Genomic DNA, 27,017 nt, shown 5'->3' on the forward strand with positions numbered 1-27,017 from the left:
TTTTTAATACTATTCCTTGTCTTCACTGGTTTACACTTTATTAATAGGAGTGGCAGAATTGTCTCAATCACATGCTGTGCTGTTTGCTTGCTCTTGTGATTCTTTAAAGGAGGGGATTAATTGCAGCTTCCTCTGGATTCATCTGTGTGAAGGCTTTAAAAAAGACCATTCCTGTCACTGGCCCTTTGGTGTCAATTTGACAAAATTCCCATCTCTCCCTGTGGTCCAGGGTTTGGACTATCTGAGTCAGCTTTCCATTCAAGTTAATACTTTGAAATCAACTGAGATTAATTACTGAACAACAGTTTCTTGCATTGCCAACTCTCTGTATTAAAATGTCAAATCGTGCCACAGAGGATCATAAAACTGGCTTGATGTCCAGTGAAAGCCTGTCTGCTTTTAAAGGCACCACAGATTCCAGAAGGCACAGGAGGCAATTGTGCAAGTGCTAATTTCTACTCCTACAACCAACGACCCTGGCTCTTTTTTAGGGTATCTGAGATTCATACAATAGCAGCTGTCTCCAGACACTGTGACAGTAACACGCCAAATAGCAGAACGCTTGGCCTGAATGGAGGGGGAAATGAGACTTTTCTCTTGGATAGCAACGCATACGCTGGGCAAAGGGCTTGTGAAGGTGGTTCTTAGAGGCTGACAGTTTCTGAAGGGTGCTTGGCAAACGGGGATGGGACAGGGAGAGGAGCTCTGCCATTTGTCTTCGGTACAGACAGCTGGCACATGCCGGGAAGCGCGCAGCCACCGGACGGTCCCGGTTACCGCTGCAGCGGGCAGCAGGGAGCCCGGAGCGATGCTCCTTGGCGGCGGCTGCGCCGCGGGAGCCGGGACAGCGAGAGCCCCGATGCCGCTTTAGGGAGGGCTTCCTCGCCCGTAGGGAGGGAGCCGCGAGGGCGGGCAGGGGCCGAGGGCGCGGGCTGAGCCCGGGGTGGTGGTGATGCTGCTGGTGCGTGTCTCAGTGCGGAGCCGGGACCGCCTCTGCCGCGCCGAAAGTTTTCCAAGTGCCTCGGAGCTGGGGGGAGCGGGGCGGGGGCTGCCCCGGCGGGGCTCCTCCTCCGGGGCCGGGCCTGCGCCGGGCGGAGCGGGGAGCGAGCCCCCAGCCCCGGAGCTGCCGCGGCTGCGGAGGGAGCGAGCGGCGGTGGGGCCGGGACGCTGAGCGCAGAAGAAGCCTGGGACGTCTCTGCGGGCGGCCCGGGCGCGGGACCGGGGCGCTGCCACCATGAGGCGGCGCGGCGGGAGATGCCTCCTGCCCGCGCCTCCGCAGCTCCTGCTGCTGCTGCTGGGAGCGCTGCTCCGCGCCAGAGGTAAGCGGCTGCCGCGGCACCCTCTGGCCCGCGGGGTGCCCGGCCGCCGTCCCGGGCTCGGCGGCGGGGAGCCCTGTCCCGCCGCGCCGCTCACCTGCCCGCGCCCGTCGGGCGGGAGCCGAGCCGAGCCGTGCCCTGCCCCGTCGCCGGGCTTTGTCCGCGCCCCGTCCCGCGTCCGGTTCTCGCCTTCCCCGAGCCCCGCCGCGGCGGGTTGGAGCCGGGTCCGCCGGCAGGCTGGGGCGCGGGTCCCGGCTGCAGCGCGGAGCCCACGCGGCCACTGCCCCCCGCGGAAGTTCGGCGGCGGGCGCGGGCTTTGTTCCCGCGGTGCGAGCGCTGGGGCGGGCGCGCAGGTTGCCTCGGAGGCTGCCGTGCCCGGCGTGTCGGGACAGCCGCCGCTCCGGAGCAGGAATGCAGCCGCGCACCCGCCGCGACGGGCCCCTTAAAGGTACAGCCCGGTTCCCCGGCGGCGCCCAGGGCTACCTGCCTCGGGTCGGCGGGGCCCGGGAGCTTTCCTCTGCCGCTAAGCCTTGGCGGAGTGCGGCCGGGGTAGGAGCGGCACCAAAAAGAGTGGCGAGGGCAGGAGTTGCCTGCGGTGAGGGCGAGCAGGGAAGCAGTTCCATGAAGTCTCGCCGGTGAAAAACTTATCTTTGTGGTTGCTCTATCAACTGAAAAGCAATTGCTGTTTCTTCGTTGTGTGCGGTAGTGCTTTCTTTTACAAGCGCGCCCGGTGGAGGAGAAAACATCTAAACGCTTCGTGGAACTGTTTATAAGGAGTTGGAAGGCTTTTGGGGGAGGGGTGCGGAGAGGAGATCCGTACCTCATTTCTCTCTCTGCGCTCCTTTGGCAGCTGCTGTATAATTTCACCCATCCGTTTTCTCCTGTGCTGCTCTGAAATTACAGGAAGCATTTGCAGTAGTGCTGCTGACCTCCATCGTTCTCCCAAGTATTGCCTCTGGGGCACAATCACATGGAGTTTGGGTTTCAAGTAATTTTATTTCTCTTCTAACAAGAAACCTAATTGCAGTCAGCTTCGAAGAAGGTGCTAAAGCAGCTTGGAAAGGGCTGCAGTTCTGTGGATCAGAAAATCTGCTTTATAGAAAACAGAAGTACTCTTTAGTTCCCAAGCTCCGCAGAGATAGTTTGCTGCAGTCTAGGAGGGAGAAGGATCTAAAGCATGGATCTTAGTGTAGGTGCAGATGTGGATGTGTTTTATTTTGGCTGTTACCCAGGTGCTCCTAGTTAATGTGTCTGGGCTGTTAACAGCCATGTGGGGGATGTCTGATTGTAAAGTGCAGCTTTGCTTGTAGGTGGTTGTGCCTTGATGTCTCTGGGATGCTTTTTATGGCAGTTTGTCTCTCTTTCAAGTCGTTCTCCCATCAGTGCACTTTCCTGTGTCTTCTTGTCAAATGAATGCGCGTTTATGAGTGGATGTGCCAACTGTTCCCAGAAGTGCGCATCCTATTTCCTTCATGCCAAGATAAGCTTTGCGATAAGAATTCCTGAGCACTTTTTTTCCTGTTTGAAGCAAGGAAAAACATAAGGAGGTGGCAGAGAAGATGCCAAAGTCTGTGATGAGTTTGTGTTCATCCCCTTAGCTAGAAACTTTTCATTGTTGTCTCTTACAAGTACACATGGGGGATAGTGTGCAGCTGAACTGTCACAAAGCATCTGCAGCTACAGAACTCATGGTGCCAAACAGGTAAATGGGAAGAAGCACTTGGTCATTTACCTCTGTGCTTCAGGACAGGAGCGGGTAAAGCAATCAAGTCTGCAGGGTTGACCTTTGACCCTCTTTTGGTGGATGGTGGCAGTTAAAACTAGAGAAGACTGTGTCAAAAAAAGAGGTCTCTGATTATTCTGAGCTCTTGAAAGTGTGTTGCTGGTAGAAGTGGGTGTAGAGGGAGGATGTGAAGCTAATGGCACATGCTGCTGGTGCGTGGTGATGAAGGAGGGCCTGATGTTGTGATGGTCTGTGTTAGTGTGAATACAGAATGTCACAGAACCTGTCTGGGTGATGTGCTTGCCCTGGAGCTCTGCCGGAAGAATACATGGCTCATATCAGAGCTTCACTCCCCAGACATTGCAGGGTCACAAACCTGAATGTGATACCTCTCCAGGAGTACAGTTTGCAGTGGGAATTTCAATCTCTGCTTGGCATTGCTGTTGGTTCCACGGCTCTCAGTCAGGTGCAAAATGCCCTTTCTCCTGTTATCAACTTGGAGCTGATAATATTCTACTTGCTGGGTGTGCTGAGGGTGCCTGGGTTTACTGCTGATCAGGTTGGATGATACTCACAGATCTCAGGATCACTCTGAATTACCTTGACTGTCTTTGTCACCTTGGTGGCGGCACTGAGTAACATTCCCACTCTTCTAAAATGAAGAGTAAGATGCTGCAGGATGCTGACAGATGGTGGGGTTTGGTTTTATTTATTTTACTTTTTTAAACAATTCTGTATCTACTAAAACATGGTAATGTTTGTAAAAAGCATAAAGCAGAAATACTCCATTATAAAGTTAATATTATAAATTCATTTATTTAGTGTGGATAAGAAGTTCCCTTTCATGCTCTTTTTCCAAAAGCTTTGTTGTGTGCTTTACTGCTGTTTTGTGCAATAGAAAATCCCTTCTTGCATCTTGGGAGTGTGGGTGTATGCAGCAACCAAATTACTAGGTACTTAGTTACATAAAGTGGTTGCATTTCCAGAGTGTCTTGTGAACCTTGAAGAGGGATGTTCTGTTCATGTGGGCCACAAAATGGGATTTCAGAAAACTTGGAGCTGTTTTTCTACGTTGTGTTCATTGAAGTTCCAAAGAAAAAGTGGTTGGATGTAAATCCAGTTATCCAGTTGTTTGTAGTTCAAACCAAAAGCAGTACTCGCTGAATGTTAAGTAGAGAAAGAGATGGAAGTGATTTGTATTTTTTTACTCCTCAAACTCTGTAGTTCTCCAGACTGGTGAAATTAACATTAAAAAATAATGAAAGCATTAACTCTATGAGAATGATCTGTAGTCTGATAGTCCTCTCCAGTCTTCCTGCACTCTTGTGAAACAGGCAAATATTATCCTTGTTTTGTAAATGTGGGAAGTGAAGTAGAAATTGTCTTGCCCAAGGCCAACTGCATTTGCCCTAGAATGCAACTTACCATTGAACACAATGGAATATATGCTTCATAACACTTACAAAAGCTGATAAAGAGATGTTATCTTGGAAACCAGTCAAGGTTTTAAAAGTAGGTTTAAAAAGTAACTGCACGTCCTACACCTTCATTGAATTCTGCTGCTTTTGACTTGTGGCTATTTCTCTTTTTAATAAGGCTTTCTGATCAAAAGACTCATTAAAGCACAGACATTTTACTGACTCCCTCTTGGAAAGGGTGAATTGGGAAGTAAAGTGATGTTAAATGTATAAGAAAAGGGGAAATTTATTTCTCTAGTCCTCTTGTTATTTCCACCATAGCTGTTTGTGATGTTATCTTGGAAGGGTTTACATAATAAGGTGGTACATGGAGGCACACTTAAACTGACCATCTTTTAAGATGTCTGGCTTTACCTGTTACAACATCCAGAGCTGGAGCTCTGGCATGCAGCAAACCCACTCCAGGGATTGGCACGCTGTATTCAGTTTCACAGGAATCACGGCAGAGAACACTAACAGCAGTTGTCTTCTGTGAATCTTATGTGTTTGATGTAAAGGCTCTTGCTTTTACATCTGTAGAAACCATGGGTCTTTGCCATGGCTGTTCTGTTGGGCATTACTCTTTTATGGGATATTTTGTCTCTACTGCGTGAAGACTGGGCACTGTGATGCTTCTTGAATCTCTTCTTTCTATAGCTTCCCTGTAGATTTTCATTTCTGTTTGGTTGATATGCTGGAGGGAAGGAATGCCATCCAGAGGGACCTTGACACGCTTGTGAGGTGGGCTGATGCCAACCTTATGAAGTTTAACCGTGACAAGTGCAAGGTCCTACACCTGGGTTGGAGCAATCCCAGGCACAGCTACAGGCTGGGCAGAGAAGAGATTCAGAGCAGCCCTATGGAGAAGGACTTGGGGGTGTTGGTCGATGAGAAAATGAACATGGGCCAGCTTCAGTGTGTGCTCACAGCCCAGAAAGCAACCGTATCCTGGGCCGCATCAAAAGCAGCGTGACCAGCAGGTCGAAGGAGGTGATCCTGCCCCTCTACTCTGTTCTCATGAGACCTCACTTGGAGTATAGTGTGCAGTTCTGGTGTCCTCAACATAAAAAGGACATGGAACTGCTGGAACAAGTCCAGAGGAGGCCACGAGGATGATCGGGGACTGGAGCACCTCCTGTATGAAGACAGGCTGAGAAAGTTGGGGCTGTTCAGCCTAGAGAAGAGAAGGCTGCGTGGATACCCCATAGCAGCCTTCCAGTATCTGAAGAGGGCCTACAAGGATGCTGGAGAGGGACTCTTCATTAGGGACTGTAGTGATAGGACAAAGGGTAACGGGTTCAAACTTAAACAGGGAAAGTTTAGATTGGATATAAGGAAGAAGTTCTTTCCTGTTAGGGTGGTGAGGCACTGAAATGGGTTGCCCAGGGAGGTTGTGAATGCTGCATCCCTGGCAGTGTTCAAGGCCAGGTTGGACAGAGCCTTGGGTGACATGGTTTAGTGTGAGGTGTCCCTGCCCATGGCAGAGAGGTTGGAACTGGATGATCTTAAGGTCCTTTCCAACCTTAACTATTTTATGATTCTATGATTTCCCTGTACTAAACATGCTAACTCTATGGATCCAGGGGCTTGTGATTCCGTAGGCTCCTGGTTTATTCATGTTGTGTATCTGGTTGCTCTGGGACTGTTACCTTGGGAGTATTTGGCTGCTGTCCTGTTGTGGGTGAGTTTGCGTTCAGGTTTTTCAGCTATCCAGGCATTTTTGGCCTTTGTTATGCAGAACTGCTTGTTAAATGCTGAAGAGTTCCAGCCTGTGTGTTTAGTCTAAGAGACTCTTGAGCTGCAGTCAGTGTTTCTGTGAGGAGCAGAACTCCTCCGTGGCTGCTGTGAACCCAGATGAAAGGAGACTCAGTATGTAAGGGCAAGAAAATAAGTTTTCATAAAGACTTTATTAACATCAAACAGAGCTGATGTTTGTGGACATTTGCCTTGCTAAATTGTGGGTGGCTGAAACTCCTTGGATCAAGGAATTGTTTGTTGTTTAAAATAGAAGAGAAAGAAAAAAAGGGGATTGAACAGCCGGAAGCCTTCTGATGACATGAGATATATGCCAATAGCAGGATGCTTAATGTTAACACAACTTTAGGTTGTGAAAAGTAGTAACAGAAGCTTTTCTTTTTCCTGAGGTTCTTGGGTCATGAGGTTTTTCTGTATTTAGTTACCAGTCAGCAAGTCACAAACCATTAAGATTAACGGGCAGCGTTGTATGTGCATGTTCAATGTTTGTACTGCAAAGACTGTATGACCAAAGACTGCAGGCTCTTGTTTCTCAAGCTGTTGTATGTTAACAGTAACTTTCTGATGTTGCAATATTCAGAACTAAGAAGCACCAGATTTTTCCCCTGGATGGGTTAGAATGACAAGAAAATCCATCTCTCTGTACTATGGTGATGAGGTTGTTTAAAGAACTGTCATCCAGCAAAGCTTCCAGGAGGGAACATGTTTGCCTTAAAACAGACCCCATGTTCTGCAGTGTTAGGGTGAAGTTTTACTTCTGGACTTCAATTTGTCAGCGGTGAGATGTTATCTTGACTCCAGGCAGGGGAGACCCCTCTGCTGGCTACCAGCGTGGTGACTTCCTCCATATGCCCTAGCAGGGCATAGTCTTCTGTGTGTCTTTGTTAGTGCCTGACAGCCCCTCCCAGCTGCTGGAGCTTTCTGTTCCTATTGCATAGCAGCAGTTCTTTAATCAGAAATCTTGTTAGTATTCAAGGATAATTGATCCGACTCTCTGGCAGGGGGTGGGGACCCAGCCTTGCATCCTTCTCCTACTTGCCACCCCCAGTTTGACCCCTGTTGTCTCTTTGTTTTCTCCTGTTAAGTTTGTGCCAGTGATGTGTGTGTGCTGTTTTTCCAAGCAGCCTGAAGTTGGCTGTAACCAAGAGCAGCAGTTAAATAGAGCCCGATTTCCCCGCTTCCTGGCGTTCAGTTGTTCAGCTCCATTTTCTGGTCTTCTGTGTTTTTGATTTGCAGAGAAGGAACTTACTTGGTGCCCCCGGGCATCTCTTAAACCCATTAGAACAAACTCCATTATTTCACTGTACTTAGAAATCCTCCTCCTTTAGTCCCAGCATCCATCAAAATAATGTATCCTCTGTAAGGCCCTCTGGAAAATGTTTAATAGGATCTTTTCAAACTCAAGGAGAGTTCCAGTTGGGAAGGGGGAGGGGAGAAGGCTAATGGAAGATCTGACTGTGACTTGCAGTAAGCCTGAACTTGGCCCGTGTCAGCTCTCCCTTCACCTCCATGCCGAGGGAGTGCTGAACAGAGCGGATCCAACACTGGGATCAAAGCTGGAAACAAAAGGCTTTGGGAGAAAAATTTCCCGTCTGGCCAAGAGGCAGCCACACAAAGGTGGTGCATAATTTATCATTCGAGGTTTATTTCTGCTGTGCTCCTTCTGGAGAGGGAAGGAAGAAAGAAGTGACTCTCCTGCTGTTTCAAAGGGGATAAGTGATGGCTTTGGAGACTGGAAGCAGGCAGCAGCTAGAGATACCATGGAGAAACTCTTTCAGTGCTGTCTGTACCCAGCTCCTCTCTTCTCAGGCATTGTTTCTGTTGGGGGTGGAACCCTATTCTTGTCTTTTGGAGTTTCAAAGAGTACTTTTAACTGCTCTGGTCATTCCCAAGTCTCAGTGTGTGGAGTGGAACCGCTCTTGGCAAAGTCAAGTTCCTTGAATTTTTGAGGTTTTTTTCTTATCTTAAGGATTGGTCTAAGTGCCGTGGCTCTGTGTAGCATGGAGGAAGAGGCTGCGTTTGCCCAAAGGGTTTATAGTCTAAACTGGACATCTGACATTTGATAAGGATCAGGGATATGATTATTCTAGTGGGATAGATAAGGTCCAATATTAAAAGAGCATAGCATACCATTCTAATTAAATTTCCTTTAGCTTTTGCTTAGTGGGAAAAGCTTCTCAAAGTTTTTCATTCCAATTGTGTCTTAGAATGAGGATAGAGATTTTAGGGTAGGAGTTGACATCAAAGACTACTGAAAGCTGGTAACTGTGGAAATAAGGATGAGGAAGCAGATGCAAGAACAAACCATGAGAAGAAGGGAAGGGGGTATAGAAGTACAGGTATTAACAGAAGCAAAGATAGGCATTTTGGAAGTGAGAGCCAATGAGTTGAGCTGGCAAAGGAACAGAAGAGCTGTGTAAGGAGATCCAGGTAGAGTAATTATATGGGATCTGATGTCAGAAAGAGTGGTTAATTAGGTAGCATAAAAGATGGAAGTTTTGAAAGTGAAGATGAGCATTGAGCAGCATTTAATTGCTCAGGCAGGGAAAGCCTTATTTTAGTAATGCTTTAGAGGAGGATGGGACAACTTGTAGGGACCCTCAACAGTAGAGTCCCTGATGAGTGGGGCGAGTTTATCAAATAGCTGGAGAGGGAGACCAATAATGGTATGGTGAACCCATGAGATAGTTCCACCACCACGTCTATCTGCAGTGATGGAATGTGAGACCTGCCAGGCTTGGGGGCACATACAGCCAGGAGGGTTTTTGAGTGGGATGTCTGATGTCCGGAAAGGTCTTTTTGAGGACAGTCCTGTCTGGAAAAGTGTTTTAAACGGGAAGGCAGAGTTGAAAGGAGAAGCTAGGAGGTTGGAGATGATTGCCTGGAAAAACATGTAAAGTGAGAACAGGAGATTCCTCTGGGGTTGGAAAGGAGTCTGGGTACAGAAGCAACAAGAGTGGTGGCAGAAAATAACACCTTTCCTGGAAAAGGAGGCTACTTCTCTTCCTCTTCTCCGTTAAGAATTGCTGTATGAAGGAGTGAGTCACTAGTGAGAACTGTTAAAACACAAATGTGATGTTCTCGGCCTCCTCTGAAGGAAGCAGCATTGTGTGACTGTGCAAGAAGGTTCCAGGGAAACACACTCTGCTCCTTTAGCCTGAATCTCCAGCTCCATCAGTTCATTTGACTTGGTGACAGCTGGCAGTGTCTGGGAGAGGTTCTTGCCTAAGGTGCAGCCATTCACTGTAGCAGAACCGTGTCTCATGGGATCCAGGATTAGACTAAAGTAGACACACCTTTTTCTTTTTTTCCCTTTATGCTCCCACCCAACTTTAGTTCTGAATTTCCATAACTGCTGAATAGTCAAATCCTTTCTTTGCAACTCTGAGGGCAGGGAAAAGGGTGAGAAGTCTCTGGATTGTAATTTCCTGCTCCTGTTCCGAGCTCCTGAGGATGAATCAGGAGGTGGGATAATTTTCTGAATTAAAATCCCATTTGTTAAGAGGAAACCAGATTTACTGCTGCCCTTTCTTTGTGATTCAGAGGTTGCAGCTTCTTCAGGCTGACAAATTTGGGAGATGAGGTTTTTGAAGCCTCGGAGATTGTGTTCTTCTCATATGCTTTTTGAAGCCTGTTATGCTTGAAAAGCCCAAGTTGAGTTTCTTATGGCTGGAGGACATCCCCCTAATTTGTGCTGCCTTTTAAAAAGGGCCTTGATCAGTAACATACCTGTTGGCAAGAGGAGGAACATAATAGGTCCGTCTGGGAGAGAAAACTGGAGAGTTGGCAGCATGACAAAGGGAGGGAGATTGGAGGCTGCCATTCCAGAGCTTTAATAGCCAAGAAGCAGGAGAGCATATAGTCACTGGCAAACAAGAATGCTAGTGGACTATCTGCTGTTTTGTCATGGCTCTCGTGTAGAAGTATTCAGTATCTAAATCTTACAAAGTGTAATGTGGGAGCTGGTGGAAGATAGGTCAGGTCTCCTGATAAGGGTACCGGTCATTGCCTTGCAGACAGAGCCAAGTTTAATGCAAGGAAAGAGCGGGTTGAATTGAGAGCTGTATCCACGCAGAGTCGAAGAGGTGAAGGGATTTTTCTTGGGCATTGACTTGGAAACGGGGAAGGATGGAATTGGGCTGGTTGGTGAGGTTACAGCCCTTTGCTTGGCCTGGGTGAAGACTGCCCCTGGGTCTGACATCTGTCCTGTACCAGTGTACAGCAGCTGCAGGAGGGTGTTGACTCATGAGCAGCCGATTCCGGAGCAGTTGTCTCCACCACAGGGGTGTTAACCTCATGCATTTTTCCAGTTTCAACTGTCAGCACTGCATGTAGGCCTTTGTTCACTGCATTTCTGAGTGTAAGGAAGAATTCAGACCTGTGGTCAGCATTACCTTAACAGAAGCCCTTTATGCCTTTTAGGTGTTTGTTGTGTTTGGTTTTTTTTCCAGGTCCAGGGTTCTAGTATCTGGTGGATCCCATCTCTGCCTCAGCTGCTGTGGAAGGGCATGTTTGTCACTGATTTCTATGCTACTAGGACTCCAGCAGAGAACAACCTTGTTGATCCCTGCCTCCTGCAATCTTCCACTACAAATTCCTTTGGCTTGCAGTAGCTCATCCACTCTAAGACAAACCTGTTGTTTCTCTGAGGTTTCTCTTGTTTGTGACCTGCCTCCTGTGAACTGGAAGATGAGGAGCTGTAATCTGTTGTTCTACATGGAAATTCCAGACTAGAACAACATAAGCTAATTTCTTAGGTTAAGGTTTCCAGTCAGTTGTGTTTTACATACTTCCTTTTGTGCTTGGTATGGTTAGTTCTTCACCCACAAGTCTTCAGAAGTTTGGGAACAAATATGAAAGCTGGAAAGGAATGTCTAATAAAAATGGGATAATTCATGTGGTACTCTAGTAATGTTTTGTTGATTGTGCTGGAGAAGCAAACTCTTGATGGCAGTAATACATACGCTGCAGGAAGAAGAGAAGCTGAGATGATTGCTTTCTGAGAAATAGCCATGAGCAACTTTTGTGCTGCAAATGCTTTAGAACAGGCTGGCACTGAAGAGGGGGTGGCAGGCACTTGAGTACTTCAAATGATTGGCAAAACCCCCTGTTTAGCTAAATCGGGTACATGAGTCCAAATCTAGCAGGTACAGTATAGAACTAATGGGAGCTACTGGGCAAATGAAACCTATGTACAATCCATCAGTTGTAGGGTATAAATAAACAGTACTCAGCCAGAAGCCTTCGAGCAAAGAAGGGAGTGAGGCTGGGTGACATCTTTGGTATGTACATCTTGACTTACCCGCTCAGGCAGAACAGCCTCTGAGCTCAGGCTTCCGATTAAGTGACTGGGACAGCTGCCAGAACACCTGCATTTGCTGGCTAATGTACTGCAGTGCATTGGTCCTGCAGGTTAATCTGGGAAAGTCATGGAGTGGGATCTAGGTTAGTTTGGGGTTTTTTTCTTGACCAATGTCATAACAATGTGCTCTGCATCCTGTATGTCAAGATCTTAAAATCAATGCGGTGGTGGTGCTACGACTGTCTATCAAAGGAATGAGGGTCATCAGAGTTATGCCGTGGAAGACCAGAGATGTCTAGGGAGCCAGGTTTTCTGACTGTGCATACCGAAGTCTTTAAGGTATGTGCTGTGTGGCTCTGTGCCCTTCAGAGGCAAGCAGAAGGGGAGTGGCTCGCAGAAGGGAAATGACAGTAACTCCATGAGGAGAGAATTATTCTGTTGCAGGATGGGGCTGGCCCGAGGTGGGCACGTGGCACGGTCCCTCTGCAGCCCCGCACTGACCAGCCTCAGGAGTCCTTGCATGCCTAAGGCTCTGCGTCAGTGTGTCTGTGGTGGCTTTGTGGTGGCCCTAGCAAGTAAGACACATTTCAACTACTCAAGCCATGAGAACTGAATACAATGCTGAGGTTTTCCTACTCTACTGTTTGATGGCAAATAAAACATTTGACTCCCACAAGAACCACCTCCAGAGCTCTCTGTTCTTATACCTGTAACTGAGGGGAAGTTAACTTTCTTAAGTATAGATGTACGAAGACATGATAGAACTAAATCTGTCAACTCTATATGGTGATGGCTACAGAATGGAACTGAAAGGATTTTTACTGCTGATCTTTTTATAAAAGAAACTTAGTTTCTGTTTTGGCCAAAGCAGCAAAAGCTGCCTCTGCCTAAAAGGACTAGAGAACCATAGACTAATGAAGTGAAAAAGCTGTCCACTCTTACAAAAGCTTTATTTCTGGGATTTGGCACTCCTTTTGAGGCTAATGGAGCAAATAACTGAATCCAGAATCCATCTGTTTGAGAAACTAGTCTAAATCTAAACCAGGATGCAAGTTTCTCTAACAGAAAGTCCAAACCTACTAGCCAACTAGGCTGCCACAAGTTATTGCGCAAAGTTGTCGTGCTGGCAGATAGTACCAAATGAAATGTGCAGCATCAAGTGAGGCTCTTACCAAATACTGAACTGGCATGTGCAACTTTGAGTTGGATGTAGGGAGAACATCATAAATCAAACTGGGAAAGAGAAGGAAAAGGGAGGCTGAGAAGGAAATCTTCTAATCCTGTGGGTAAAATATAAAGATTAGAGAGAGCAAGAAAACACTTCTCTTACTAGATAAAACCATTATTCCTTGGAATATTTTAATTTCTATAGTTGGAACCTATGTCTTGAAGCCTTCTCTATTGAAACGACTGTGGAGGCAGTCCCTTCGTATATTGAATTCACTTCTGGGAAAAACTCAAGTGTGCTGTCTTTTACATGTGGGTAACACTTGCAGAGCTTGTTTTGCCAATAAAAGTGTCTTTGAATTGACTGTGGTGGGATGTGGTGCGATTTCTGATGTGACATGAGGCTCTTTGTAAGTGCAGATTTTGATGAGAACTCGTCTCTAAAATCGCTAGTAATTCTGTTTTCTTGTTGCTGTTGTGAATTGGCTCCTTCCTTTCTGTGGTCCATTGTTGTATGGTTGATGTTTGAAAATGAAATGTCTTCCATCTGGTTAAGAAATGTGATTTATCCTTGGAGGCCTGAACTGCTGCCTTTGCTAATAGGAAATAAACAATATTCCAACTGTCCCTAATTATCACCCACTTGCTTCCCTGCAGATCCATGTCTCTTGCAAAGGGCACTAGAAAAATGACTTATGGATCATGAGTTGCATTTTTTCCTGTCCTCTGTTCCTTCATCTCTATTAACTTAGTCCTCTCCTCCTGTTTAAACTGTGTAAATTAAACATGCTGCTTAGAGCAACTAAACAATGGGCTGGACAGTGGAGATGTGGCGGGTCAGGGGCTTGTTTCAGGTGATATTCAGAATGAAACCGCAAATGACTTACACTGGCACGTTACCGCTCTGGAGTAGGGCTCAGTATAATCCTGCTTTATGGCAAACATTGTCTTCAAAATACAGTTTTATGGTACTACAAAGCCCATGTTTTGGAATATCAGGATGAGAGGAATTTCTGTTTCTGCTGCCTTTTGCTTTCAGTAAACTTGATATCTCTCAGAGAGGAGTATTTTTGGTGGGGTGCTAGGATGCTGTCACAGCTGAGGATTGTTCTCTGCCCACAATATAGAGTTTCATGTTACTCTTCTAGTGTAACTGGGGGTTGCCCCACAGAGTGGTCTCTCCCGTTCCCTTTGCTATGTCTGAGTGTATATCTGCTGGATGAATTGGTTCAGCTTGTTGATCTGTCACAGAAGGAGCCCACCTGCAAAATGGTGAAACGGGTGACACCACAGGCATTGGTGTGGTATTGGCAAGCTGAAGGGAATTGGCTCCAGTGAGATGTCAGGGTAGACCTGATGGAAGGATCGGGGGAGCAAGACCAACCATTTTCTTTTGGCGCTGGCTTGCTGCTACTTTGCTTTGCCTTAATAATTAGAAAGACTTTTCCTGGAAATCAGGGGAAGGGGAGAGTTGAAGCCCAAGATTTGGTTTTTGTGGCTCATGCAAGCATAGACCTCTTTATTGTGCTGTACTTGTATGACAGTCTTAGTATTGTGTCCATGTGTGGTGAAAGATCAACCTATAGATGTTGCAACTGATGCAGTACCTTAATTGGTGGTACCTCTTTGTGGTGGAAACTTGTATTCATTAAGACTGGAAGCACAGACCTACTGTCTTGTTTCACTTGGGCTAACAGAGACTTACGTTCTGAGTTGTTGCCAGAGACACTGTCAATCTAAATATGAAAAACTTTATCTCCTTGCTAGTGTCTTGACTCTTCTTCCTTAGTTTTGCCTCTTAAATGATTGATGTCTAGCAGAGAATTAGATTTTGACCCTTATTTGCAGAATCTGCATCCTCCTCCAGAGTTGGTGCAGAAATGGCAGCATTGATGCTGAGTGTCTTAGTCAAAGGCAGACAGAGCTCGCTGTTTGGAAACATAAGCTGCCTAAATGGCCATTCCTGTTCTCCCCCAACGAGTATGTGACAGGCTGAAGGGAAGCATCTACGTGGGCTGAATCTCACACATGAGTTGTCAATTGGATCATGTAAAGGTTCACTCTGATGGAAATCAGAGCTTTACAGTGTTACATGCAGTGTGCGCATACAATAAGGACAGTCTACTCTGAAGAGTTTATGATTTCTACATGCAATAAATTGACAGATTTATTGAATAACAAGAGAAAACCCCACAATGATTAACATAGTTAAATACGGGTTCCACTTAAATGCTTTGCCTTTTAGTCTCAACATACAGACTTTTCTGTCCTTCCCATCCCCAAAATGTCTTTCTGTTGAAACTGCCTTTCTCTTCATCTTCCCCTGCTCCCCTCTGACATGCTGCATATAGCATTATCACAATTAAATAGACACATTTGTTGCATCTGGGGTCTGATGCTGAGTGGGTGAAAACTCTTCTCAGATATAGTGCCCTTCTAAGAGGATCTGGTTGCTGGTTTTGTTCTAGACAGCGTGTGTTCCTGTTATCTGCCATTGTGTTCAATAAATGGTTAGCATTAGTCTAATGAGGGGTATCATATCTGAACATGCTGCTCCCAAAGATCTCTTCTGCCTCCGTGACTCTTCCAGCCTTTCCCCTATCCTGACTGCAGCAGCTCTTAGGATGGATCACATATGGATATTTAACCATGTAACCACAAAGGTCAGGAAATTTGAGAACCAAAGCATAACTTGGACTCAGTCAGGAATCCAAGTGTTAAACCCTGCATTCCTGAATTGGGATAGTTTAGTGTGGCTAACTTTAAATAATAATTATTGAATGTTCCTTTTTGCTGCTTTGTAGCAGCAAGCTAAATTGCTGGGTAGAAGTCTGTAAATACGTAACTGGCTTCAGTAGCTGTATTTACCCAATAGCTTAAGTGGTTTTCCCCATAACCTTTGGAGATCATCTGTACAGAACTTAATATGGGAATGTCCTCTTTGCGAGCTACGACATAAAGGTTCTCTATGATTGTTGGGCCGGGTGTGCTAATGGCTGGGTTGTCTTTTCTTTTCCTTTTGGTCTCTCTAAGGATAGTTGTCAACTTGATTTTGGAGCCTACAGATTCTTTTCGTGCAAGGGTGAAGAACTGAGGCATGGGGACTGGTTGCTTAAGAGCTGTTTTTTCCCTGCATACTGAAGTTAGTGGCTTTTTCCCAGATGAGGATGTCACATTTTTAAACATTTACTGTACTCAGTTGTGGAATGATCTAATTCACCCTGTTTATTCCTTTTCATAAGGATGTTCAGCACAGTAGCGTGAATATCCTACTTCTAAATGTACAAACACTCGGTAAACAGACTGTAAGAAGAAAATAACTCTTGGACTAGCTAATGTAGTAAATATGTCTGTAGAGCCTTGGATGGGAAACGACCCCAGCTTCTTCTGTCAGTTTGGCTCTGAGGCTGTGGTTCTGTAAGCAATGAAGCAAATGGAAGAAGCAGACTGGGCTGGGTGAGGATGAGTTGGAAGACCCTTCAACTTGGCATCTTTTTGCTCATCGTCCACGGGACCCCTGTCCCTGGCTATTACTAGGCTGTGCAAAGCTGTGCTGGCTTATGGGGGTTGTGCAACTGGGAGTAGGGGAAGGAGGGCTGGGAGCTCTTAAAGCTAGCACTGCTGATGAATATGAAACCATAGTCTTGAAGTTTCTTTCCCATGAGTGAGGATCAGTGTGTTTCTGGAGGATCTGAGAGCTGTGTTACCACTTAAAGTCAAATCAAGGCTGCTTCCTGACCTTTGCTTATTGTGCACAGAACAGGGTTTGTTTTGGGAGGATATCTGGCAAAGAAATCAAGAATTAGGTTGTATCGTGAAGGGCAGATTATATCTTCCCCATGGAAAACAATCATGTTCTTTCTGAGGGCTTGATACCTAAATCATCTTGTATGTGTTTCAGTTTGCCAAGTGTGTGTGCAGTTGTAAGGAGGGACATGGAACAATTTCCAGAATGCTGTTGCTATTTGTAATTCCACATTGTTTGATAGTGTACCATAAAAAATGGAGGGAGGGGAATGAAACCTCTAAGCACACTTCTTGGAATCTGGAATTAATGGATCACGTTCAACTTCAGAATAAAGGAACAGGGAACAGGAAAGTGAACTGAGCTCAACCTCAGAGCTCGAGGTGTAGGCTGTCATGACCAGAATGGTGTGTAGCTTAATGGTGTGCTGTGACTTCAGTAGGTCTGATCTTGACTCATCAAGGCTTGTTGGCTAAAGGTCCAAACGTACCAGATGTTCTTACTTAGAGAATGATCTGTAGGAATAATGTTATATTCTTACAGTGTCCGAAATGGCAGTGTAAGGTACCATAAATATTTAGCAAGTTTAGTCAGGACACAAACTGCACACTAAGGCCTCTTTCCCCACCACAGACATGCTTGCTTTTTTTCCTGACTGAAAACAGTACTTTTGTTGCACAACTATTAAAATGAATTCCTACATAACTCTTCCACTTAGGATTGGAAAGAGAGGAAAAACGTCTGTGTCCAACTGAAAACAAACCTCCCAGGGACTTCTCAAGGTAGATGGTAATTACTGGTGATAAAATTCTGCTATGAATAGAAGTAACTAGATGAGTAGCCCTGTGTTCTGCTTCATCTTTACTGCTACCCAGTCATTTCAGGTAGCATTTATAGCACTGATGGGCTTAGATTGCTCTTTGATCAGAGGAATTATTCTATACTAGGCTAAATAACATCACTTCTTGCAATGCCCACAAATTGCCTCAAAAGCTTGATGCAACTTAATTAGTCTGTTGGACTCTACTCCCCAAAGTGTTATTCCCAAGTGGAATAACAGAAGGAAAATGGCTCTTGAGTCATCACAGTAAATGCATCTGATCAGGGTTTTGGCCCTGAGGTCATGGTTCGAGCAAAAGGCAACGTGCCTGCATGTAGGGGGAACTTTTCCTCTGTAGGCAGGAGAGTTTTAAAGGCTTCTAGAAAGTGTCAAAAACCTCTTCTTCCAGGGCTGAATGACATCTGCTGAAAGGATCTGAAATGGGCTTTGTGAGGAGCCTGTGTCTATTTGGATATGCACTTCAGATCCTCCAAGTGGGTCCAGGAAGTAATATCAGAAGTAGTTCTTGATCATATTGTTACTACAGGCTCTTCTCATGAGAAAAATCCGCAGGCATCTTTAGGGTGCTTTGTATGGAAGCAATGGTTATTTCAATATGCCTACATATCTTCTCACCCCCCAAAAAACTGGTCCCAGAGAATAAAAGTTGCATGAAAATAGGCAGCACAATAAAGGGAAGGCACCACAGAAGCGACTTGGCTGTGGGTGAAATTTTCTCATGAGTTTGCATTTTGTGAGACATGAAAGAATCCCCTCCCTCCCTCCCTCGATTTGGCAACAGAGGCACCAAAATTGACTATTCGAGATGAAGCCATCTGAAACTGGCTTTGTTAGTTCTGCTTCTCATGTAGCTACTGAGATTAATCAGGTGTGCAAGTTGGAGTCTTGCTGGATAGAAGCCTATTTCCAGGTTCCCAAGTAGTGGCAGTCATCCAAGGTGTCAGTTCACCAAGCTCAGGAGATGTTTAGTCCTCTCTTGTTAGGAGGCAGAAGGCTTCAATGGGCTTGCACTTTAGGACTGCTCAAAACCTTTGGCTGGTTTAGGATGTAGCTGCTTGGCTGCAGAGGGATATTTCTGGTGAGAAACATGTTCAATTTGTGTTCTGAGCTAACTGGCTGCTGGCTGGTTCCCAGATACGAATGGGAGATTTGGGGTGGGGTTTTGTTCTGACTCATGAAATCTTTGGACTGGATTTTATCTGTTACGGTTCTAATATTGTGCTCATCCCCAGCTAAAGGTCACGAAGGCAGTGCTGTCTTGGAACGGCAAGAAATCTGGACTAGGATATCTGAAATAATCACTGCTCCCAGTGACCTGCCCTGTGCATCTGAATGAGTGAATATGAGGTAGAATATTGCTGAATGTCACAGTTTACAGCCTGGCAACTTCCATTTATTTTAGCATGCTGGATTATGATGTGGTGTTCTAGGAGCTGCGCACAATTGTCCCGAGGTAACATCGTGCCAGATATGATCCTCTGGATTCCTGGGTCTAGTCTGATTGAACTAGAAGGAGGCTGCAGGCATGATGCTCTTTTACCTCTGGAGACTTGAATCTCTTGGTCTTCAGGCTGTGTTACAAGGTCTGTGTGGCTCAGCCTTAGCCTGGCTGGGGCAGGAGCTGGCTCAGGGCTGGCAAAGGAAGGAGAGGTGTCCTATGTGCTCCTCAGCATCTCGGAGCACAAGAGAAGCATTTTATAACGCAAGTTGAACCTGTTTTGATGGTCTTTCCTGATTAGTTACATCAGAAAGGCCAAGGATCTTGCTGCTTTTACTGATTTCCTTTCTTCTTGTTTTTTCTTTCTTTTTCCTCCCCCTTTTGTCTTGCTTTCAGTTCACCCATCTGCATCTGGTCTTGCCCAGGCAGCTGCTGCTCTATTTGTGTGTTCCCTGGGGGAGCTCTGGTGCTCCTTTAAGATCTCCTGTTGCTTTGGGAATTCACCTTTTAGACATGGTGCTTCATTAGCCTCTCTCATTTATGCAGTACTGTGAGAAAAGATTTCCCCTCCCGAAAAGCAGAAGAACAAGTTTCCAGCAGCATGTGCTCCAGAGAAGAGTCTCTCTATGTAAATAGAGCAGGTTTAAAAGCCTCCTGCTATTGACAAAGAGCGGCTGGGGAGTCTTTTTAAGGAATATTGTTTGACTGAGTTGGCACTAGGAGGCCTTTTGGAGGTAAAGGTTGAAGAACCCCCCCCTGCTCTTTCTCCCCTCTGCCAGTGAGCGGCTTCGGTGCCTCCATGCACTGTTGCCTCTTCTCCCCTGCCTTGGTTTCAGCACAGTTGTTCCTTTTTGTTGCTGTTCATGAGAGAAAAAAGAGCTGTTGAGGAGGTTTTTGACCATCGGGTTCTGTATTTCCTCATTTGCTGCCCCTCTCCCCCACTGGGTGTTGTGGGAGAGTCATCCCCTCTGCAGGCGATGGTGGGAACGGCCCCAGCCTCACTTATCACCAGTGACAAATCAATGGCAGCCTTCAGAAAGCTGCCCCCAGGATCCCCGCTCGGCCCAGCTCTGGAGCAGTGGGAGGCTTCCCTGGCAGATAAAGGACTCCTTGCAGCTCTGACTTGTTGCCTTAAATCTAACGGAGGAAACCTTTTCATTCTCTCCTTTGCAGCCCCCTCCCTTCTAGATTTGTCTTGGGGAAGGTGTTGGCTGCTGGAAGGGGGGTACTTGAAGGGGCTGTGTGTGATGAGAGCGGGGAGCATTGGGGTTTGTAACTGTTTTTCTGTTTCCCTTTCACAATAGTCTGGCTAGAGCATGCAGAGCTGGGCTCACAAAACCTCCCTGAAGCGCCTGGAGTCCCGCAGGGCTCCTCACAGTGCAAGTTTGCTGTGTGTATTCCTACCAACAATACAGCTGGGCCCAGCAACAGGCTCCAGCTTTGGGCAAATATTTCTACAGCTTTTCCCTAATCGCTTTTGAGGGAAGGAGGGTGAGATGGGCTGGGAGGGGGGGGAGAATATCTGCGGGGGAGACAAAACCAGAGATGGGTGAAGGGGTTTATCTTTGGCTTCTGCGGTCCAGGCTTCTAAAGGGCGCCTTTGTCAGCATTCAGCATCTACACCAAAGCTAGAGAGGGTATGGAGGGAGAGCATCGAGTGTTGGTTCTGAGGGAGGGGGGAGATTGATGCAGACAACACATAATGGTTTGGGCTCAGGCAGTCTCCTTTTCTTGTTTTTCTTTTAGCAGGAGACATCAGCTGACAAGCCCTTCTGGGTGGCTTCATCCAAAGTGTTGGTGTAGGCTCAAAGCACGACCTTTTCTTGTGCTCACTGTGTCTAGCTTATTTCTGCTTAACTGTTCTGTCTGGTTTTATGCTTTACTTTGTGTTCCCTCTATTAGCTGTGAATGATCTCTCAATTTCTAGTTTATTTGATCAGGGTCCCAGCTCCAGATGTGGAAGAAATCAGAGAATTGATGTCTCTTTAAAGCAAACTATGGCAACAGGACTGTCTGATAGGTTTTGGCATTGGGAGTTCCCCGAGCCCTTTACTGTAGCCCTGGATAGTCAGGTAAGCTCATATCCATGTGGTGGTTCTGTCCCCCATTTCCAAAGCTGCAGTGGAGATAGCTAAACAGCATGAAACTGCTTGATTGTGTTAAGAAGAGATCATATGAGCCTGCTTCTCTGTAGCATTATGGGGAAAAAGGAAGCAGGCCACCTCCTTTAAACATGCCTTTGCATCCCTGCAGGGCTGGCAGCAAGTTTGCATGCCCATGGTTTGGGGCTGAACTGTTACATTGGCTAAGCTGTGTGGCATGCATTATTTCCTGTGTATTAAAGATTCAAATGCCAGCTTAGACCTGATGCTCTTGTTACAGGAGAAATGATGCCAGAAGCATAATCCTTGTTCCAGATATATCATGTCAGAAATTAAACCTGGGGAGGAGGTGCTTACCTGTGTCACTATTCTCCAAGAACATGGAGTACTCTTGCTCTAAGGTCATAGTTCCACAGATGTTTTACACTGAGTGTAACCGGGGCTGCACATACCGAGACTGGTCTTCCTGAACTCTCAGGCTAAGGCCTGGCTCATCTCCCGTTTCCAGTCACAGTATCATAGACTCATAAAATGGTTTGGGTTGGAAGAGACCTTAAACCTCATCCAGTTCCAACCCCTTCCACTAGGGCAGGTTGCTCTAAGCCCTGTCCAACCTGGCCTTGAACAGTGCCAGGGATGGGGCAGCCACAGCTTCTCTGGGCAACCTATGCCAGTGCCTCAGCACCCTCACAGGGAAGAATCCTTTCCTGATGTCTAATCTAAATCTTCCCTTTGTCAATTTAAAGCCATTCCCCCTTGTCCTGTCACTGCATCCCCTTGTATATCACTGCGTGCCCCCATGCCAGTTAAATCCTGGCAAAATTTCCCGATTGAATCCAGTCTCCAAGTGATCAGCAGAATTTAGTAAGTAAAGGCTTATTCTATGTCAGTGTGTAGGTGAATGTACAGGACGAGGGAAGGCAAGGCTGCTATGCTATGGTAAAGCTTACAGTATTTCTTAGTGTGGATATAGCCGGTGCTTTCAAATACAGGACATCATTGCCTCTCTTATTCTGCCCTCATCTCCAGACAAGTCCTTGTTTGTAGGAAGAAATTACTAATATGCCAAATACAGACCTGAGTCAAAATAATGTACATAACTGTCTCTGTGGAGATTTTTTAGCATCCTTATCCTCACTAGCCTCTGGTGACTTCCTCTTCTGTATTATTTACAATGTAGAAGCATTCTGTCCTTAGAGTATCACAACTACAAGTGAGGCAAAGTTTGTAGTGAGAGAGAACAACTTTAGTTAGACCAACTAAGATGGGAGGAAAAACGGACAAGCTTTTGGGAGCAGTTTCTCCTGAGAACTGAAATAGAAGCCTCAGTCTTTACACAAGGTGCAAGTTGAGAACAGCTGCTTTGAGTTCAAGCTTGACTGTGTTAGTGAATTAGGAGTTCAAGAGAAGGTTCCTGATGCCTCTGGAGCAGAAGGGGGAAGGAGTAGTGCCATAGGGGCCAAGTCTACCTCAATCTCTACCTAAGTGACCTAACTTTCCAGGTTGAAACTTCAAAGAGAGAAGAGTTTCTATTTAAAGCTATCTGTGAAGCTTCAGTTAGAAATGATTCAGTGAGTTTGGAGCATAAGGATAGAGAGAAAATGACCTTTCTCCCCTGCCTCCTTTTCCCCCCATGTTTAAAATCCTGCCATAGTGCAGAAAAGCTTGAGAATGTTTGTTAAACCTCCCATGCTGGGTAGCATTGACTGTCCACTGTAGGCTTGAGTTGAATAGAAGCTCTGCTCCAGGAGCTCTTGTCTACATAATGCTTTCTGAGCAGCTGCCTTCTGGACTGAGTGTTCCTTCGCTGGCCTACAGGCTGTGAGGAGGAGGAGGAGGAGGCAGCTACTTCTACTGGCTCTACAGGCTATTTCTGTGTCATACGATACGATATTGAAGATGGTTTTGTGTGCAAGAAATAAGACAGTGTCCCTTATGGAGCTGAGTCTCATCCAACAAGACTGTAAAGCAGGTGTGAAAGAACAGACCAGCTGATGCCAAATAACAATTCAGTGATGCCAAATGCTGAATAAATAATACAACCTGATTTCCTGTTCAGATTCTTCCAGGCAGTCTGGAAGGGTTAACTTTTTGCTAGGTCTTTTTCATCTGGATCACTTTGCTGCTCTTTTGTAAGCAGCTTACATCTGGGTATATGTACTCAGTGGGAAGAGAAAGAGAGGTGACTGTGTTTGCACCTGATTTGGATAAGATTTGAATTTCTGGGTGTTTGTGTAGGGGTAAAAAGGAAGAGAAAAAGTAGGAGGAAAGAGTACCTGAAGAGAATGGGATTATGGAAGTAGGGAAGTTTGTAAGAGTGATGGAAAAGGGATGAGGGAATGTGGGCATGTGGAAGGAACAGTTATGAGATGGGTTATTCTGCCTTATGCTCATTTCCTTCATCTAGCCAGTCTCTCTTTCTTCCGAGTCCTGCTTCTCTGTAGTGTCCACTTCTGTGTGTAGCATCCACAAAACAGGTTGTGTTTTTCAGGTTATTCTCTGTTGCTTGTCCTTTCTCTTAGGAAAAGAAGGGATTTGCAAGTTTGAGAGGCCTGAGACTGACCTATTTGATGCAGCATTTTAATTCTGTGCCCCCTGTGTTGCTCCCCTTCCCTTCCGTTGTGTTTCATGAGCATCCAGCACTTCTGCAAACCATGCCCTGGCTCTTCAGGTTGGACACCCAGGGACAGAGGTTTCTGGCTTGGGACTCTGGCTGCCTGAGATCTGTAAAGTGGAGCTGATGAAACCATTCCCAGCAGTGAGATGTGAAGACAAATGAAGCTGTGTTTATGGACTGCTTGACTGTTGTAGTGATGAATGCCGTGTAATGATTTTACATTCCATTCAGGACTTTGTGCTGCAACTAACGTGGAGGTTTTGTGGTGTCATAAAGCACAAAAGGAGCATGTTTAAAAGCTGTGCAGGTGAGTTCAGTTCTGGGATTTCATTAAAGCTTTTTTTAACTTGCTTATAATAGATCCTAAATGTCCTGTGTAATCAATAGCAGCTGGAGTTATTTCCTTCTGAAGCATGCTGTATGAGGTACAGTCTTTCCCAGACTGTTGCTTAGTTCTGCATTCCAGGAAACAACCCTTTTAAATTCACACCTGTAAAAGTAAATTTACGAAAGTCTTCCAGGGTCTGTAACACTGGACCTGGTCCTTCACCTCCCTTCGATGGAGAGAGCTGATGTTGGGGAGTCATGGTGTATGTCTTTGCATGCTGGGTAGTGCTGCCTCTGTGGTTAACCTGTTCTTCATGGACCATTCAATTGTGTCTTAATGTTTTACACTGATACATTTCCTGCTCTTTTGGGGAATATATGTGTGTATATATAGAGATGTGTATACTATAAAACACATTTCCCTCTTGCTTCTGCTCCCTCAGGAAGAGGTGATCCAAATCTAATAACACTGTGTTTGCAGCCTCTTTCAGCCTCTTTTGACTCGTTCCCTGGTGAATGAGAAAGTCAAGTAAAGGCCACAGGTCCGCTCGTGAAAAACACAGGGAACATGAGTTGAGATCCATGTTAACTTCCCCCCGGAAACTACCTCTCTGTAATTACAGTTCCAACATCCTCCAGAAGAAAAGGGCCCTGTCCTCCCTGCAGCCCCCCTGGCAAATTCGATGCTCCTTGCAGCAGGGAAACCAGGCGTAGAGCAGTGCAGGTCAGCTGGGGCCTGAGAACACTCTTCTTCTGTGTCTTCATTGCAGGAGGGGGGTAAGGGCTGTTCTTCTCCTTCACCCCCTTCTCGCCCCTTCCCTCAAATCTCCCAAGTAAATACAATTTTATTTTATTATATTGCTGCCGATCTGCTGTTGTTTTTCATACAAAAAAGGTGGAAGGGGCAAGAAGGAACGAAAGAGTCTGGCGACAGGAAGAGATGAATTGCTGAAGAATGACACTGGCAGGGACTATTGTTCATTTTAACGCTGGAGCAGGAGCAGAGAGAAACGTTCACACGCCATCCTTGGGCATCCTGCTGGGCAGGCTGGGAAAGGGGCATTCCAGCTGGTCATGAGATTTGGCTGGACAGATTGAATTGGGCTGAATAGAGAGCTCGCCGTTTCTTATTATTATTATTTTCCTTCTTATAAAGGAACCCACTGATTAATTGCAATGGAACCTGATTAAAGGGAGAGTCTGAAACCCACATAGACATTACAGGCATAAAGCTGTCAGCCTACCAGCGTGTGATAACTGGGCCTTAACCCTTTAGGAGGCTGAGGGAGGAGGAGGATGCTCACTGGAGACAGCATTGCTCCTGTTTACATGTTGGTGTGGGAGAGGACTTGTGTCATTTGGGAAAGGAGTTACGTGCAGAGCAGAAGACCTGTAAACGCTCTGTATCTCGTGAAAGACAAGTGTTGGAAGAATGAAAATAAGTTTGGGGATATTGTTCCTGGAGAGGTTATGTGGGGATTTGCTCAGATTTAGGCTATATCTTAATAGTTTAGCAGATTTTAGCAGCCCATGGCCATATCTGCATCACCTAATGTGCAATCCTGAATGTGATAATCTGTGAAGAGACCTCTAAAGTTCCATAGACTCTTTGGGGATGGATGCAAATGATCTTGGTAGAAACATGGATATACCTGTGGTGGATATAACATAAAAACAGAGGTAAGTATTTAAAGGAATGCTGTAGTCCATATGAGAGCAAAGCTGTAGTTCAACTAAACCTGGGGACTGATTGAAAGTGGACGGACAGCTTGGACATGCATTATCCAGCAGTGATGAGATGGAATTTCAAGATGCTTAGAGACCCCTTTCTATGAGTGAAGACTCTACATTTTATTATATATTGGTTTCATTTCAAATGTGGGGGAGGAAAAAAGTCTATGTTGTGGTACTTCTGGTTTTCTTTAACCAGTTTGTTACTCAGCTGATTTAATGTCTGGACATGGTTGAATGCCCTCTGCTCATTCTCTTGCTTCTTTAATACCATGTTTGTAGCTTGTTTCTTCTGTCAAGTAGCACAGACGGTTTATTCAAATAGACTCTTCAAGCTTTGAAAGGCGTCTCTGTGTTGTGGTGGGAGATTGGGGGGGGGGGTGCAAATGCTGTTGCCCCCCCAGCAGAGTCCAGCTTCAAGTGTGACACAGTAAAGGATGGCATGTAAGATCTTTAATGAGTATGCTCTCCAGTTGTTTTAGCCTTTTCTAAGGCACCCGTGCACATGTGTGAGAGGTGGAAAGAGTGGAGATTCAGTTGGTGCAAACAAAGGTCCTTTGTGGGCCCTGGGAAGATGACAGAGGGATTGCTTTTTGCTATCTATAGTTCCTCATTCCTTCCAATTCATAGAATCATAGAATTGTTTAGGTTGGAAAAGACCCTGAAGATCTCTGAGTTCAGCTGTTACCCCAGCACTGCCAAGTCCACCGCTAAACCATGTGCTCAAGTGCCACATCTACAGGTCCTTTAAATGCCTCAAGGGATGGTGACTTGAACCACTTCCCTGGGCAGCCTGCTCCAATGCTTGATGACCCTTTTGGTGAAGGAATTTTCCCTAATACCCAATCTAAACCTCCCCTGGTGCAGCTTGAGGCTGTTACCTCTTGTTCTGTTGATTGTTACCTGGGAGAAGAGACTGGCCACCATCTCACTACAACTCCTTTGAGGCAGTTGTAGAGAGCAATAACGTTCCCTCTGAGCCTTCTCTTCTCCAGACTAAACCTCCCCAGTTCCCTCAGCCACTCCTCATAAAATTTGTTCTCCAGACCCTTCACTACCTCCATTGCTCTTCTCTGGACCCGCTCCAGCATCTCAATGTCCTTCTTGTAGTGAGGGGCCCAGAACTGAACACTGGATTTGCTGTGCGGCCTCACCAGTGCCGAGTACAGGGGTGCAATCACTGCCCTGGCCCTGCTACGACACAATTTCTGATACAAGCCAGGGTGCTGTTGGCTTTCTCAGCCACCTGGGCACAAGCTGGCTCTGTTCAGCTGGCTGTTGACCAACACCCCCAGGTCCTTTTCCATCAGGCAGCTTTCCAGCCACTCATCCCCAAGCTGTAGCATTGCATGGGGTTGTTGTGACCCAAGTGCAGGACCTGGCGCTTCGCTTTGTTGAACCTCATACAGTTGGCTTCAGCCCATCAATCCAGCCTGTCCAGATCCCTCTGCTGAGCCTTCCTACCCTATAGCACATCAACACTGCCATGCAGCTTG

At 46.1% G+C, this 27,017-nt stretch overlaps 1 protein-coding gene across 3 annotated transcripts in view; it reads left to right on the forward strand.

Moving 5' to 3' along the window:
- Positions 1–962: 962 nt before the first annotated feature.
- Positions 963–27,017, forward strand: part of LRP4 (LDL receptor related protein 4) — an 83,864-nt gene continuing 57,809 nt past the window's right edge. For 2 of the 3 annotated variants that reach the window (XM_061462221.1, XM_061462223.1), the window contains exon 1: positions 971–1,319. In XM_061462221.1, the coding sequence (XP_061318205.1) occupies positions 1,235–1,319 (85 nt within the window). In that variant the 5' untranslated portion in view covers positions 971–1,234. Of the gene's footprint in view, positions 1,320–27,017 lie in introns of all 3 variants that reach the window. The other variant, XM_061462224.1, reaches the window with a different exon arrangement.

Source organism: Pezoporus flaviventris, unplaced genomic scaffold (genome assembly GCF_033815535.1).
Source record: "Pezoporus flaviventris isolate CSIRO_AGI_PZ_B2104156 unplaced genomic scaffold, CSIRO_AGI_Pfla_v1 ptg000035l, whole genome shotgun sequence".
NCBI lineage: Eukaryota > Metazoa > Chordata > Aves > Psittaciformes > Psittacidae > Pezoporus > Pezoporus flaviventris.